General features: G+C 40.3%; 1 protein-coding gene across 1 annotated transcript in view; it reads left to right on the top strand.

The window, feature by feature from the left end:
- Positions 1-17,386, top strand: part of NLN (neurolysin) — a 96,498-nt gene extending 79,112 nt beyond the window's left edge. The window contains exons 10-13 of the mRNA XM_004764537.3: positions 3,215-3,401; positions 3,718-3,846; positions 5,287-5,423; positions 15,500-17,386. Of these exons, the coding sequence (XP_004764594.1) occupies positions 3,215-3,401; positions 3,718-3,846; positions 5,287-5,423; positions 15,500-15,634 (588 nt within the window). The 3' untranslated portion in view covers positions 15,635-17,386. The remainder of the gene's footprint in view (positions 1-3,214; positions 3,402-3,717; positions 3,847-5,286; positions 5,424-15,499) is intronic.
- The last annotated feature ends 240 nt before the right edge of the window (positions 17,387-17,626 follow it).

Here is a 17,626-nt window from a genome sequence, read left to right as displayed (position 1 = left end):
AGGGTTTCTTTGTAGACTTACACAGTAGCTGACTGTGGGTTCCTTTCTTTTCAGAATTTAGTTGTTTGCTGGAAATTGAGCTTTTGAATTTCCTAGGTTCTTTGTCCTCCTCATTTGAAAAATATTTAAATGATACTGCTCAAAGGGCACACAGAGAAACAGCATGACTGACTTTCGGGAAATTAGTAAGCAGTAGGGTTATTTTTAGCTTCTACTCCTTGCAAACATTTCCTTTTGTTCTTTAGAAGACATTGTTGATCTGTTCATTCATCACTATGTTCTCTCCCCACACCACCCAAAGGCTTTGGACAGAATAAGCCCTCTCTTCTCTACTCTGAATGACATAACTGCGTTAATTTTTATTTTATTCAATTTTAGCTCATAAGTTATTCATTTGTTCATGTTTTTCTAGGTTCTGAAATACCACCGCCGCTCCAAACACACACACACACACACACACACACACACACACACACATTTTGTTATTTGGGGTTGGTTTGCACCCCCATATGCAAATGCTGACCAAAAAATATTCACCCAAGCAAAGTATAGAAAATGTATATTTTTGTCAAAATAATTGTAAAGTAGTGACTGATGGTGTGATTTATTTGCCTTTGTTAGCTCTATGAGTACTTATCTAAAAACTGTAGTCCTTAGAAAATCGTGCAGTTAGTATGCCAGAATCCGGAGTGTGGGAAAGGTGGTTACAACGACTGACCTTGACACCCAGCCTTAGGTCTGATCCTTGAAGCATCGTCCAGTAGAGAGAGGAAGTAGGATTTCTTTGGAAGTACAACTGAAACCTCAGTTTTGCTCTTGTTATGAAGGCAAATTTGATATAAGACTTTTCTACTTTAGATAATGCCCAGGAGGATTTATTCCCTTCGGAACATCCTAATTTAACCTTTTATGGTTTTCATTTTTCTTGTAAGTTAGAGAGGCATTGTAGTGGTTGTGGTTCAAACCGTGGGTTCTGGAGTCAGACCACCTGGTTTCAAATCCTAGTTCTCCAGTGAATCTCAGTGTGTTTCAATTTCCTTATCTCAAAACAGTGATCACAGTATGTACTTCATACAATCGTTTTGGAGTCGGAATCAGATATCCATGTAATGGGCCTAGCATAGTGCCTTGAGTGGTGAAGTCTCAATAGGTGTCGGCTGTTATGATTATTTTATCACTTTGTTTTATCTAAGTGTAGGATGTTTGTTATTTTAGAAGATTATATACCAGAAAGAGGCAAAATATTCAGTTTTCAGGAACCCTTGCCTCTTTCCTGTAAGAATTTTTTACCGGGATGTCCTCAAATGCAGGTGGCCTAATTCCAGCGCCTAGTGCATTTCATTCCCCTTGGCCCTTCAGGATTTGCAGCTCTTCGTATCTAGAATCAGCGCAATCATAATAGGAAGTCAAGCAAAACATTTTTTTGCATAAAGAGGGAAAGGCAGAATGTGAAATGGCCTAGACATCTGTGCTTCTGCCCTGGGCCAAAAGCAGAATCTTTCTCTGCTGCTGATTCCGTGTCCCATCTGCTCCCTCCTCCTGGTGCTTAAGCCCTTCTTCCTTTCCCTTCCCTGCAGAGCCCCAGGGACGATGAAGTCAGGGAGGGCTGCGGTGTCAAACATCTGAAGAGGGAAACAGGACAGAGGTTCAGGGAGAGACAACACAAAGCCAGCCCCCATCCCACAAATGACCCAGTTGGTTTAATGCTAAATCTCCTTTGCCAGTGTCAGCTTTATAGAAGTTCTGTGGATGGGGTGCAGGTTTGAAAACATCAGCTGCTCTCGTGAATTCCCCTCTTTCTAAAGATCAAGAGCTTTCCTGACTCAACAACTTGCTAAAGTTCACTTAACAAAAAAAAAAAAAAAAAAACTTTTTTTTAACTCTTAGCCCACACCCTCAGAATAAGTCCTTTATTTTTACAAGAGATGCTTTAACTTCTGAGCATCCTTTGTTTGTCCAGGAAACGATAGCTGCATTTCACTCACCCCCACTAGCCAGCTAATCCATGGCTCTGACTCCCATTGAAGTGGCTTCTTATGTTAAGGTAGCCTCTTCTACCCTGAGAGGTCTGGCTAGGCTTTCTACTGCGCAGTTTTCTTAGAATCACGTATCTAAAATTTAGAACACAAAACACAATACATGCAAAGGATACCTGTCTGCAGTGTTGTCATTTAACTCTTTGATTTTGATTGAAACTTGAGTAGTTAAATAGTAGAGTGATGGGGCGCCTGGGTGGCTCAGTGGGTTAAGCCGCTGCCTTGGGCTTGGGTCATGATCTCAGGGTCCTGGGATCGAGTCCCGCATCGGGCTCTCTGCTCAGCAGGGAGCCTGCTTCCCTCTCTCTCTCTGCCTGCCTCTCCGTCTACTTGTGATTTCTCTCTGTGAAATAAATAAATAAAATCTTAAAAAAAAAAAAATAGTAGAGTGATGAGTGCCCCAGAAAGGCATGTACTGAATAAACAAAGGGAAGCAAACAGAAAAGAGAAGTAGGGAGAAATTGTCTTAAATCTACTCATTTTTAATGGAAAATTTTTTTTTTTACTCTTTTTACTTCCAAAGCTTAAGGCTAGTAGTTTCAACTCATACTGATTTTTGTTTTCGGTTATGTTTCCTGATGATTGTTCCACGTTTGTCTATGATTCAAAAGAATGAAATACTAATTTAACATAGAGTCCCGATGGTTATTTTTCAGGTTGCTTGGCCTCTGCTTTTTGCTTTCATTTAAATTTTAAGTTATCCTAACCCTTTATTCAAAGAGACAGTTGACTCTGATTCTGACTTAAGATTTACAGTCTTTTTTTTTTTTTAAAGATTTTATTTATTTATTTGACAGACAGAGATCACAAGTAGGCAGAGAGGTAGGCAGAGACAGAGAGAGAGGAGGAGGAAGCAGGCTCCCCGAAGAGCAGAGAGCCCGATGTGGGGCTCGATCCCAGGACCCTGGGATCATGACCTGAGCTGAAGGCAGAGGCTTTAACCCACTGAGCCACCCAGGCGCCCCAAGATTTACAGTCTTTTTTTTTTTTTTTAATATTTAAGTAATCTCTGTCCCTACTGTGGGGCTCGAACTCACAATCCCCAAGATCAAGAGTCGCATGCTCTCCCGACTGAGTCAGCCAGGTGCTCAAGTTTTAGAGAGTCTTAATTATGATTCATCACATACATAGTTTTCATTTAGTGCTTTAAAAAAGAGATGCCTATGTTTACTTCCTAGACCGATTTTGCACGATTTAGTGGAACAAATGTGGAAACAGACTTTGTAGAGGTGCCATCACAAATGCTTGAGAACTGGGTATGGGACATGGATTCCCTCCGAAGACTGTCAAAACATTATAAAGATGGAAGCCCCATTATGGATGATCTGCTTGAAAAACTTGTTGCTTCCAGACTGGTCAACACAGGTATGTCTTGCAATTTTAGAAAAGGAAAATACATTATTAGAATTGCTCGAGAGAGAATTGTTGGCCTCTTCTGTAGAACGCATCTCCCCTTTAGTAATAATGGTGTACTCAGGGTGCTAACCTGGGGAGGGAAGACAGCTAACTATACTGGGATTGTGTCCAAGAAAACAAAATCCATCTCCTTTTAAATAAGATACCTGCTCCTATTTTGCAGTGTGTACTGCAGCCATCAGTTTTTGACATCTTTGATCTTGGGATACTAGAACACATAGTTCTCTCTTACCCAAAACATGCTAGAACATTCTTCTGTTACTAGGCCTTCTGACCTTGCGCCAGATTGTTTTGAGCAAAGTTGATCAGTCTCTGCACACGAACGCATCGCTGGACGCTGCAGGTGAATATGCCAAATACTGCTCAGAGGTTCTCGGTGTCCCAGCTACTCCAGGTATGTAAACACCAGGACCCGAGTTCATTTGTTCTGTCAGGCATAGGGTATCCTCCTACCAGCCCTGCCAGGGAAGGTAGAGTTTGTCAGGCAGCTTACCTCATGTCCTTTGTTTCTGATTCCTCTAATCAGGCCCTGACTTTGAGATAAGCTTACTATGTCCATAGGACTTATCCGGTCCAAACGTGCCTGGAGGACAGGTGGCGCCCGCTTTGCAGCATTTTAGTGTAATCAGGCCTAAGCAATTGGCCTCCACCCCAGAGCAGAGAACGCCCTTCACATTTGGCCCCACCCACCTGGCTCCTCCCTCTCTGTGTACCAGTGATTTCACTAAGAAATTGGCAGAAGGGGTCCTTTCAGAGAGAAGCACAAACTTCTGCCTTGTCTCTCTTTTTGGTTCTCAGATCAGTTAAAGCGGTGTAACTAGCACTTTCTAACCTGGCATTCGTGTGGGTGGGTGGGTAAGGTACACACATGTGTGTTCATGTTTATAGTTATATACTCTAAGCCAACATGTAGTTATTCCTGTGTATGGAGTTTGGTAAGGCAACTTTTTTTCCAACAACGAAGTAGTTGTTTAAATGTATCCATCACATTTATAGTGACACTGAAGGTCAGAAGAGTTAACAGATTCTGTTCAAGCTCCTCACTTCCTTTTGTGATCTGTTTATAGTAGACCATAGAACAAGTTTGTGCCTGAGGCCACTTTGACAAAAATCCTTTTTAAAAGTAGCCCTAGAGGTAGATTGTGTTGGTAAAAACAATTTTAGCTTTTTAATTTTATATATTTTTTAGAGATTTTCTTCAATTTTTGACGGAGAGGAGCACAGAGAGAGAGAGAACACAAAAACGGGCGGGGGGGGGGGGTAGTGGGAGAGAGAGAAGCAGGCTTCCCACCGAGCAGAGAGCCCAATGTGGGGGCTCGATCCTAGGACTCTGGGATCAGAACCTGAGCTGAAGGAAGATGCTTAATGACTGAGCCACCCAGGCGCCCCCTTTTTGGCTTTTTAAAGAAAGAGTTATTTTTCGGTAATTATGAACCTACCGTAAGTGCCATTCTGACACATTTTTAGATACGAAGAGGTGTGACAAAGAGTAGGCTTACAATTAGAGTATCTATAAGAAGCGAGTGTCTGGGGAATAAGAAAGGACTGAGTTCTGAAATAGTGAGCTATCTGGTGGGTGTGGACAAAGCTCTGAAACTATTGTTAGGCATTCCAGAGCTTAGGGCCGAAACCATCTCCGAGGTTGAGTCATCACAGCAGAGACATTTGTAAACATCTTGGCAAAGGGCAGGTAAACCCAGGGAGTACTACAGGTAGGATCCTGCTTGCCTCTTCTCCCCAGCATCTGCACTCCCCATAGGGAAACTTTAGCCAGCTGATGACCTGATTATTAACACTGGCCATCACATTGATTGAAACGTATCTTTCTTTAAAGGCACAAATATGCCAGCCACTTTTGGACATTTGGCAGGGGGATATGATGGCCAATATTATGGATATCTTTGGAGTGAAGTATTTTCCATGGACATGTTTTACAGCTGTTTTAAAAAAGAAGGGATAATGAATCCAGAGGTATTGTATTTTCTTCTCTCCTTTTGTTAATCTCGCAATTGCTCCCTCCCCTTTAATTCCTAGTGTAAAATATTTATTACACCTGGATTTTAGAGTAAGAGATTTGGTAACAGCTTATAACTTTTAAGTCTTGCATCTTTTCATATCAAACATCATGAGGTTACAGTGCACAAGTGATTAATCCTATACATTAAAAAAAAAAACCTACTGCATTTTCTTGCTTATTAACATTCCAATATATTGCATAATTAAAATTCAAAGCTTTGTTTATGCATTTGAGCGTTTGTAGCAGCTAGTTTTGACATGTGCCGTACAATGTTTTCGTTTTATAGGAGGTTGGGAAAGAAAGGTAAACCCCTTCCTGATAGAAATGGTCTCGTATGTTCTAATATTCTCTACACAGTTTCTTTATACATTTTCTGTGGGTGGTACCCTTTCTCTGTGGCTGGCATACCCCACCTACTATGTAGTTTGTAACCCAAATGCCTCTGAGTAATTTAAGCTGCTTCATTAACCTGAGCCATTCCTTTCTGTGTACAGTGAACTGACTGCCAGGTGGCTACAAGCCAAACTTTCCTGAGTTACAGTCCCCCAGTCTCCACTCTTGTTGAAGACTCAGCTGTCAGATTATTTCTAGGGCTGATGCATTTTCCAGTGTGCTTTTTATTCTGTTTGATTCAGAAACTAGAAGAACAAATGATCAAAATCAGGCTCCTTGTGCTTATTTTAGCCAACTGGTTGGTTCCCCCCAAATTTTCATGTTTCTGAATTGCATAGGGCCTCAACATATATGCTGAAATACATTGCTGTAATTTAGACCACCCTCCCCTTCCCAGCTCCCCCAAAAAACCCATCTCAGGAGCACCTACACTATACACTAGCCTTTCCAATCACACCGTCTTCCATCCCACCCTACCCAGCTCTTAAGTCACTGGACGCCTTCTTCCATTCCCTGGCCAACCTCTTACACTCGTCAGCCACTGACTGTTCTTGTAAATATCTTGACTTCTGCATGACCTTCAGTCAAGTGCCCAGCCCTGGATTCCTCCACCATCTCACTTAGAGATGGTGTCCTTGGGATTCAGAGATTTCCCAAGAAGATCCTATGAGTCCAATAACATGCCCCCATACACAGTCATCCTATTCAACCTGTCTGAATACCCAGTGTTCCTCTGCCGTCCTGCCCACCTCCCTTATTGAGCTCCCCTGAGTCTCTCACTACCTCTTTGCTCTCCATGAAGAAAAGCAAGACCATCAAGACTGAGTACTTCATCTTCTTTTTCTCCTCGTATACTTCAGTACTTCTTGCCTTCTGTCTCAGGGGTGTCTGTCATACCAAACCTTACTGGCTTGCCACCTTGGAAAAAAACTGGGGTTATTGATACTGACTCTGACAGCCCTATTGCCCTATTGCTACTCGTTGTTCTTCCTTTTATAGCCTAATTTCTCGCTGTAAGAAACAGTCTTGGCAAACCTCTTTTATCTGGTTTTTGCCTCCACTAACTGAACTGTGGAAAGTTACTCTCTCTCCAGAGTTACCACTGATGAATGACCCAGTTGCCAACTTTCAAGGGCCCTTACCTATCATTTTCTTTCTTCTTTGTTTTTTTTTTTTTTTTCCTACTTGTTATTCCTCTCCTTGTTCACAGTCTTTAGCATAACCATCAAATCCCTTCCTTACTTCCCAGAACTCTGTGTGTCAGCCTGATTTCTGTGTTCCTATAGGTCTTTGCACCTTCACAAATTTGTTCATTCTCTTTCTTCCACCTTAAGTGTGTGCCTTCTTGTCTATGCCTCTTAAAATTTTGCCATCCTGAAAGGCCCTATTCAAATGGCCACTCACTTATGAAATCTTCCAATCATTCCAGCCACAAATGGCCTTTCCATTTTTTGGAGAGCAGAATGGACTTGGGCATAAGAAGAGGGCTTCAACAAGTTTTTTCCTATGTCTGGAATTTTTTTTTTAAGATTTTATTTATTTATTTGACAGACAAAGATCACAAGTAGGCAGAGAGGCAGGCAGAGAGAGGAAGAAGCAGGCTCCCTGCTGAGCAGAAAGCCCGACACAGGACTTGATCCCAGGATCCCGGGACCATGACCTGAGCCGAAGGCAGAGGCTTTAACCCACTGAGCCACCCAGGCGCCCCTGGAATTTTTAATATAACTCTTACACAGAGTGAAAAAATGCAAGTTATAAAATATTTTGTACCACAGAATATAAATTTTTATTTTAAAATATATGTTAAGAAAAAGAGTACATCGGGGCGCCTGGGTGGCTCAGTGGGTTAAGCCGCTGCCTTCGGCTCAGGTCATGATCTCAGAGTCCTGGGATCGAGTCCCGCATCGGGCTCTCTGCTCAGCAGGGAGCCTGCTTTCCTCTCTCTCTCTCTGCCTGCCTCTCCATCTACTTGTGATTTCTCTCTGTCAAATAAATAAATAAAATCTTTAAAAAAAAAAAAAAAAGAAAAAGAGTACATCAAAATGTCCGTTCCTAGCTTCGTTTGATAACTTGATTTAATATTTAAATATTAAATATTTTTCTGTGCTTTTTGTGGAGCTTTTCCTTATTTTTACAAAGAACACATATTACTGCAGAAGTCAGAAAACGATAATTAAAGAGACACAAGGTCTAGTTATATAAAGGTATGATTATGACCTGTTACTAGCTCTTACTAGTTGGTGAGGCTTCTTGGAATAAGTGCTACAATACCTTTTTTCAGTTAAGCTTTCTCACTCACCTCCTCTGTGCTTCCACTCACGCGGCCACATCTCCAGGACCCTCCACCTCTTCCATCTGTCAAGGTAACAGCCAAAGTGCAGATCCCAGTGGACCCCAGGGAACGTGCAAGGCCAGCAGATTCAATCCCTGCCACTATGCTTCTATGTACTTCCTCTTATTCTCAGGCTCCACAGCTTGGCAGGCAGCCAGACTACTTGTAATTTAGCCCAGGGACCTGGGCTGAACTTGGAGAAAGCAAAATTCCCAACAACTTGGAATTGTTGCCTTGTAATGTTAAAAACAGTTTTCAGTTTTACTATGATTCTGGATTCAGCACTGCTGTATATTACTCATTTTATGCCATGAAGTTCACTTTAATCCCTTCCTTTCTCTTTCATATCAAATACTCTGAGATAGCATGTCATTTCTTGCCCCCCTGATATCATAATAGTATTGAATCTGGCTCCAGTGACCAAGGGGAATCCCTTTTCACCCTACCCTCAAACTCTTCCCTGCCATGGCAGATACTAGAACAGATTTTTTTTTTAAGATTTTATTTATTTATTTGACAGAGAGAGAAAGAGACAGACACATTACAGGTAGGCAGAGAGGCAGGCAGAGAGGGGTAAGCAGGCTCCCTGCTCAGCAGAGAACCTGATGCGGGGCTCGATCCCAGGACCCTGAAATCATGACCTGAGCTGAAGGCAGAGGCTTAACCCTCTGAGCCACCCAGGTGCCCCTAGAACAGATTTTTAAATAGCCGTTTTGCTCCTTATTACAGTGTACTGTTTGTCTGGTTTTGTTTGCTTTATTTTTTTTATTTTTTATTTTTTTTTGGCAAATGTTTGCTTTAAAGTAATACCTGATTAACAAAATTCAAATACCCACTTATTTAAAGTTAGTATTTGAGACAGTAATCCCATTCAAGGTAAAAAAAAAAATCAGTCATTATTATAGGTTTGTTGTGATGAAGAGAAAGAATTTTTTTAAGTTTATATGTTTACTTATTTTTAGTAATCTCTACGTCCAACATGGGACTTGAACTCACAACCCCAAGATCAAGAGCTGCATGCTCCTCCAACTGAGCAGCCAGGTGCCCCGAAAGAATTTTTATATTATAAGGAAATAGTGAATTTGATCTGAAGTCGTGGGTATCAGAGCAATCACAGTGTCTCATCCAGACTTCGTTGTCTCAAGGCCCTCACCCTCCCTAGTATGATTTATGTTTTTTTCCTCATCATTGAGTTCTGCTATATTTTCTAGAATTGCAAAGTTTTCAGTAGGAAGGGCCCAGTTATTATTGCCGAAAAGCACAGTGAGTTAAAAAGACTGTTTCCCAAAGCCATTATAAAAATTGTATAATAATAAGAATAAATAATAGACTCTAGAAACTTTCAGTAAGAAACCACAACAAAAGCAAGCAAACAAATAAAAGGACATCTTGAAAGGAAGGAGAATTAGACTATCCTTAGATTTCTTAATATGCATCACAATTCAGTATATATTGGTGCCACTGTAGCTACATAGGTTGACACCTTTTTTTTTCTTAATTGAAATATGGTTGACACATAATGACCTGTTAGTTTCACCTAGTAAGTGTTTGAATTGTTTTGGGAAGATAGTGAGGTGGCCTTCAAGGAATCAGAGCCTACTATTCTTAGTCTCCAGACTCCAGAGAGGTTGAAGAGTAAAAGATCATGGACTGTTGACATTATTGGTCCGGTCATCTGTATTAACAAAAGAACAGCCCGGGCCTTCTCTCTGTAACCTCTTCCCGTCTGGCAAGGCTCAGGGTCTGCTCTGAGAAGCATTCCAGATCTTAGCAAGCCTAAATGGAAAGTGCCCTACTCACTGGGTAAACAATAGGAAGGGCCAAATATAAAGCTTATTTTTTTTTTATTTTTTTAAGTAATCTATACACCCACGGTAAGGCTTGAACTCTCAGACCCCGGTGTCAAGAGTCAGATGCTCTACCAACGGAGCCAGCCCGGCACCCCAAACCTATAGTCTTCTGAAGACCAAATGTAGCACTAGCATATTTTATGCTACAGTGTTTTCATTCTGTTTTGAAGGCTTCTATCAAAGTGTTAGAATTGGCTACTTACCTGTAATAGCCAAAAGTTTGCTACCTCTCATTTTATTTGTGATTCTGTTTTCCTCATTATAAATAAATAGACCATCTTAACTAATTAGTTTGTTAACTAAAATCTTTGTTTCTAGTAGAGTGTGACGAAGTGTCATTATCAGACGTATATTTTCCTTCTCCAACTGATCTCTTAAACAACTATGCAAGGGAGCTGCTTGGGAATAACACTTTTCCAGCAAGCTCTTTGAAGATATCTTTAAGGTCACCAAATGTAGTTTCAAAATACAGCAGCTAATCACAGGGTTGAAAAAAATGGGGGCATTTTAACTAGGGCCATTTCTTTTTATAAGGCAACTTCATTGTGGGAAAATTTCCTAAGAGGTAATAGACATTGTGGATTCAAAGGCAATTATATTATTAAGCTAGAAGTATCTTTCACCTCTTTTGCATTTAGAGAAATTGCTAACCTCTGTTTTTCCGTCAATGAAGAAGAAATAAAATCGAGTGTCACTGTATTTTAACCTGTAACGCCATTAGGAAGTAGCTAGATCTTTATGTGTAGTAACAGATACAGAAACATGATGAATGTGGGGTTAACTTGAAAGGAATTACCTGACAGAGAATGTGTAATATAAAGCTAAGTATTCCAGTGCCCTTTAGTTGGAATTCTAGACCCAGTTCCTGCTATAGTGTATTGCTAAGGGCGAATATGAAATTTCCTCTCCAGCAGAGGATTAATTTCTTCCAAATGGATTAATTTCTGCTTCAGCACTCCTGATATACCACCCCAAAGCTGATTTTTCGTACACTTCAGCCTTTTCTAACAAATTTAAATTCTGGTGGGAAATTTAATTCTGATTTAAGGATAAAGAAAGGAAATGGGATGGATTTCCAGCTTACTTCTAGCATATTTACAAGGCCAGACGTCCTCTTAAGTCTTGACTCCCAACCAATTGGAAGCAATTTTCTCTGTCTTCCTACAACCCTTCTCTGTATTTCTCTTTGAACCCTAAACATCTGCATTGTTAATCGTCTCTTCCTTTATCTCACCTTCTAGATCATAAGACCCTTGTAATAGGAGCGTTTTATTCATTTTTGTTGGTCCTCTGTATCAATTACGGTAGTTCCCCGCATCTGGTTCCCCTTCCCCCGGTCCAGGTCCTACTACTGTCCAGCCTGCTTCCCCCCCCCCCGATCTCCGTCCCCATAAATAAAGATCTGTCTGTCTGCCCTCACAAATTGAAATTTTGCTTAAGGTTTCCAGAAGGCCTCTTCTAATGAAGCAAAAATTCCTACCCACTGTTCTCATTGCCGTCTCCCTGACGACCAGCACCAATCTTTGACTATCTTCTTTTTTCTTTATTGTTGTCCAAGGTATTCTTTTTCCACCCACGATCTCCCCACCTTCTTAGAAAACAAAGGGTGTGCTGTTGGGAAGGAGTTCACAGATGGGCTGTGGAAGGAAAGGTTTCAAAGTCCACTTTTAAAGCTGCCCAGTGAGCCTGCTGGATGCCTGATCGTCATAAGCTGTGCTCGGTGGATGCTCTTTGCCCTGCTGCTGTTACTCGGAGTAGGAAGGAGACAACTCTGGCTCTGTTCCCCAGAGTCAGTCACAACAGGAAGGAGGGAGGGCCGGAAGGCAGTGGAAGTTTGCACATGCTGCCTCACGGAGGCCTGAGATAGCAGAAGACCCACACTGTTGGCCATTTCCATATTCTTATTACTGATAGGTGATGGCATCCTTCTTTCCCACCATTATTTTGTTCTTAAAGCATTACCTCAAGGGGTGCCTAGGTGGCTCTTAGTTGAGCATCCAACTCTTGATTTCAGCTCGTGTCATGATCTTCGGGTCATGGGATCGACCTCAGGTTGGGCTCTATGCTCAGTGGGGAGTCTGCTTCTCTCCTTCTCCTCTGCCCTTAACCCCCACCCAACTCATGCTCACTCTCTCTCTTAAATGAATAAATCTTTAAAAATTAATAAATAAAATACTACCTCAAATAAATGGTACATATTTTTAGATAAAATGAGTGTCTTGTCTCTCCTACTTAATATTCCTACTGAATTAGGGAGTCTTTTTTTATTAATAATGGAGGTCAAGTTTCTTGTGCTTTTTTTTTTTAGTTTTATTAGGAGACAGAACTAACTTTAAGAAGATGCTAAATCAGGAATGCATCTAGGTTCCTGCTCTGTATATCAGACACTGAATATAGGGGTGAAAATGAGAGGAGGGCTGGATGACCACTGAGGATGACTGAGTGCCCCTGGATGCCATGTGTTACACTGGGGAGTGGGCAGTGAACTGAAATCATATCTAATTCCCCATCAGCTAAGTGAAGGAGGCCTATTTCTACTTGACAGGTGAGGAAACCAAGGCCCATGATCACAGAGCTGCAGGTGAAGCCAAGATTTGAATTTGGCCCTGACTCCCAAACTCCTGACCTTGCTTTAGAAAAACATCACTGTTAGAGAGGATTTGCACAGTTGGCAATAGATAACACTCTAATCTTCCAGGATTAAAACCTCACAGGTGACTAATGTGACTTCCCTTCATAGAACAGTTAATAGGAGCTCTTACTATGTGCAGATCGTCCTGAGGGAATTTTTTACCACATGAAAAATCTTCATAGTTGTCTTAGACTTCTCCCTCTGGTTTTTCTCAGTTCAAGTTTCTTTATTATGTAAACAAAATAGAACAACTTAGGCAAAGACTCCATTGACCTATGGCATATGTCTCTCAGACAGTTTTTTCTCTCACCCAGAAAACTGGTACCTTCCAAAAACACGAAAATTCACTTAACTGTTCTTTCTTTGTTGTTGTTAGGGGTTTTTGTTTTGTTTTAAAGAAAAGCAAGATCCTGTTACCAAAATGACTCTTAAACTGTTCTCCAAACTTCATTGCGAAGGAAATGAAACTATTAAAAGGCCATTGGCCTGTAATTCAGGAAATTGAATCACCTTGTTTGGAGTCATAAGCCTCTCAGGACCAGAGCTGTGCTGAGCCAAGCACTGTGCCTGAGACAGAACAGTGCCCTGCTCCGAGGGGGCCAGACTGTTGGGCGGAGCCCTGAGCCTCCTCCTCCCAGTGCGGGCCGGCTCCTCAACAGCCTGCTTTTCTTTGCTCCCTAAAACCACAGTCCTCTGTACAAATGAGACTGTTTTGTGAGATATCAGCATTGTGGGTGATTTATTTTTTACCTTAACCTAGATTTTCACTGACGTTTCTATAATATTTGTGGAATAAAATATGTCTTTTAATAAGTAAAAGTCTCTCAGATCTTGAGCATTAAGAATTTCTGCAGGTAAATACTAATTAGGGAGTTTGGATGATGGGTACATGGGGTTCATGAACCTGCTGTCTCTGCTCTTAGTATATATTTACATTTTTTCCATTAAAAAGGATTAAGATATTTTTGTAATTCTGCAGATGAATTTAATTCACATTTTCTAAGTTCTAAGTTTCTCTGTTGCTAGCAGTCTTTCTTCCCCAGCCTGCCCAGTCCCCCTGCTGACTGAACACTGTAGGCAAATGTAACCACATTGGGCAATGAAAGAAAAGGAAGGGAGGGAGACTGTTTGGGCTCAACAGCCCTGAGCTGTTGCTACTTAGAATAATAACGTCTATGGTGGGAGTAGCCATCACTCATATTTTAGGTTCTCGATTGCTATTGTCACAGTCAGGAATTGCTGCAGACCGAGTAAGAAACTACACGTCATTTTTTTTCCCCCAAAGATCATTAAACCAGGGTTTTCAGCCGTGCAGGCCCTACCCTTTTTAAGAAAATGTATGCAAAGCTTGTAAATAAAGCAACAGGATTACTGCATGCCTTTTCAATGCCAGACTAGAATATTTCCCAACCATCCCTTCTAAGATTCATTGTGTGTTCCAGGCCCTCCACCTGTCCGCTGTGGTAGCCCCCGCTTTGGCTATCAAGCACCTGAAATATGGCTAGTGCCACTGAAGAATTGGGTGTAAAAGTAAAAAACACACTGGGTTTTGATGACTTATAACAAAAAAGTTAAATCTCAGTAATTTATATATTGATACATGTTGAAACAATGTAGATATACTGGTTAAAATATTTTATTAAAATTTATTTTACAGGGTTTTGTTGTTATTTGTTTTACTTTTTTTAAAAAAGCAGAGGATCTGCTTGAGGAGTCTCTCTCTCTCTTTCCCTCTCCCCTGCTCCCTGCTTGCTCACATACTCTCTCTCCCTCTAATCTTTTTTTTTTTTTTACTTTTTTTAAAAGATTTTATTTATTTGACAGAGAAAGAGATCACAAGTAGGCAGAGAGGGGGAAGCAGGCTCCCTGCTGAGCAGAGAGCCTAATGCAGGGCTCAGGGCTCAATCCCAGGACCCTGAGATCATAACCTGAGCCGAAGGCAGAGGCTTAACCCACTGAGCCACTCAGGAGCCCTCCCTCCAAAATAATCTTAAAAAATAATAATAATAATCTATTCATATTGAACAAATGATACAATGATATGAAATTATTTGAAATAATTTCGAAGTGTTATTCTGTGATGTATTTATTTTACATGTATACTTAGAATTGGGCTTCACTGAATTACCTTGCTCTCCTTTCCCAAAAGGGTGATGAAAAGGAAGTGAAAATACTGAATAATACTGATTCTGAATTACAGTCATCTTCGTTCACTCTATTTGCTCATATATTTATGTAAATATAGGCGGAGTAACTGTGATGTGTTTTAAAATTCCAGACCTCCTCCCCAAAGAAAACTTTACAAAGGTCCTTGTTCCTAGCTCTGAGCCACAGAAGTATCTTACCCTACACCATGGGACATGTGCTGTTGTCCTACTGCTGTTCATCAAGATGAGGGGTTTTCTGTAAGCCCCTCTTAAAAACATTTTGGCAGGAGTGGTGCCCCTGTTTCCAGGTACACAGACCCCCTGTTTGAACACTCGCTCTGCTAACCCTTTTGAAATCGCATTAGAGATGGGCTAACATAGGAATCTGTTATACATTCCATTTGGCTATTTTTTGTTCATCTGTTTGCTCTCTGTTGAGACTCTAAGGAGACAAGACAGTAATAAAGAGGAATGTAGAAGACCAGAGTTTGTAAGCTCCAGATCTCATAGCTACCAAACCGAGGAAGTACGACAGAAATGTAGTCTAGGCAGAAGAGAACATCCAGACAGAGTAAAGCCCTTTTTTCTTCACCCTTACCGCTTTCTCTTTTGCATCTAGGGATTTGGAAAAGTGCTTTAACAATGAATTATTAGGCATGATGTTTTATTTTATTAGGTTGGAATGAAATACAGAAACCTAATCCTGAAACCTGGGGGATCTCTGGACGGCATGGACATGCTCCAGAATTTCTTGAAACGTGAGCCAAACCAGAAAGCGTTCCTAATGAGTAGAGGCCTGCATTCTCCTTAAACTGGGGATGTTTGGTATCAGTCCATGTCTGGAGGAGAAGTTGACATCGCCATGTGTTACTGGCCTGGAAACTGAAGGGAGTTTTGCAAATGAAAATTTAGATTTCTATTGACTGCCTTTTGTTTTTCGCTTTGAAAAATTTTGCAGATGTAAATGAAACTATAAATACCATGACCTAAGGAAACACCCATTAGAAAATAACTGTACTATAAAGTTTCATAAAAATGGATTTGATTTCTTTTTATAAAAGTTTCATATGAATGTAATTTGACTTTTTACTATTGTAACCTAGATAATATAATGTAAGAGGGCTAAAAATTTTTAAATTGAATCATATACATTATATAATTTGATCCTTCTTATAGCTTAAAGTTTTGTACTTGGGATTTCTGGACTGATAAATGATTCATCACATTCCTCTGGTAAATATTTTCTTGGAGCCCTGCATCACCTTTGACCTTCTGACTCACGGTAAAATGTGACCTCTTTGCTCACATACCTCACAACCAGGGGAATATGCCTCAGTAATGCATTTATCTTTGTATTTGAAGCCTTATGCTCTCCACCTTTCTGCCATACGTAAATTATGTTCTGCCATTGGGGGCTATCTTTTCTAAAGTCCTATCAGAAAGTACCAAAAAAAGTATGAGTTTTAACTGAGCTATCCTAATGTATACTGTTTTGCAATATTTGTATTTGTGTTAGAGGATTTTCTATCTTGTATTAGAGGTTCATTTCCACCTCAGCACATGAGATTGTCAGTCTTTCGGCGTATTTGCCAATTTGGGCACTAAAGCAAGTCCAAGGATATGTTTCTCTTCTCGTGTTCCGATAAGTGGTAGGGACTTTGCCTCCTTTACTGCCATCTCATCCACAGTGACAGATAAACATGTCACAAATGGCCGTGTAGTGAAGAGAGCTCAAGGTGGTGTGGCACAGAAAGAGCTCAGAAACTGCAGAAGAGGAGTGGGTTCTAGACAGAAGTGTTTGAGGATGGCTGCTCCAAAGTGCTACATGTTCTTAAACTCAGCCACAGGGAAGAGGCTCTTCCGAGCCTGTCTTGTCTGGTGTTTTTTATTTTAAATGAACCTTTGGATCTCTTTTTAACTTTCTTTTTTATGAGACTAAATTCTACTTCTATAGCAGACCAGTAAACTCACAGTACTTACTTTTCCCTAGGAGTCTACTCAATAAGGAAACCAAAACAGGATAATAAAAAAAATTTTTTAATTAAAAAATCCAACTTTGAATGTACTCTGTTAGGTCTTCCAGTTCTTTTCCACTGTGTAGCTGAGGTATTTTGCTGGTGAGGTACAATTAGACAAGTGACTTTGTGCAAAATAAAAACATATATACATATATTAATTATGCTGCATAATAAAATTATAGACAGTGGGAAAAGTTAAGAGCTGTAACAACACATAAGAAAATTCTAAGATTATTATTGCCAAGCACATGAGTTAAACATGCACATGAAATCCTACGTCCGTCTGAGATAATCACATGGCCCTTCTCTCCCGCAAAGTAGTTTCTTTAACCTGTGGTACTTTTCTCATATCTTCTGTTTTTCCCCGAGACTGTTCTGTTTTCCAGTTTCAGACAAAAACTCTCTTCAGCTTTTTCTATTGTCTTTCTGTGTATATCCTTAACAATAACTTTATCATTTTAAATCTTAACCTATTTCACATGGAAAAACTAATACTTGGTGTGAAAAAGGCTGCGCACAATAAAGTTGGATTATTATCCATGACAGTGAGCTCCCATTTCTTTCATACTTTAATGATAAAACTGAAATGCATAAGAAAACAAAAGTGCTATGATGTTCTTTTTATTTAAAATCCACATCTGATATTTAAAATCTTACAAAGCGTTGCAGTAATTTCAAATACTTACTCTTTAGCATAATTCAAAACTAAGCATAATTCAAAAACTTTATTTTTTTGAAGTCTTTGAAAATGGCCATCTTCCTTCCTTCCTTCCTTTTTTTCTTTC

This window comes from Mustela putorius, unplaced genomic scaffold, assembly GCF_011764305.1.
Source record: "Mustela putorius furo isolate JIRA1106 unplaced genomic scaffold, ASM1176430v1.1 tig00000145_pilon_pilon_pilon, whole genome shotgun sequence".
Classification (NCBI taxonomy): Eukaryota; Metazoa; Chordata; class Mammalia; order Carnivora; family Mustelidae; genus Mustela; species Mustela putorius.
This window is presented reverse-complemented; position numbering and strand designations above follow the sequence as displayed.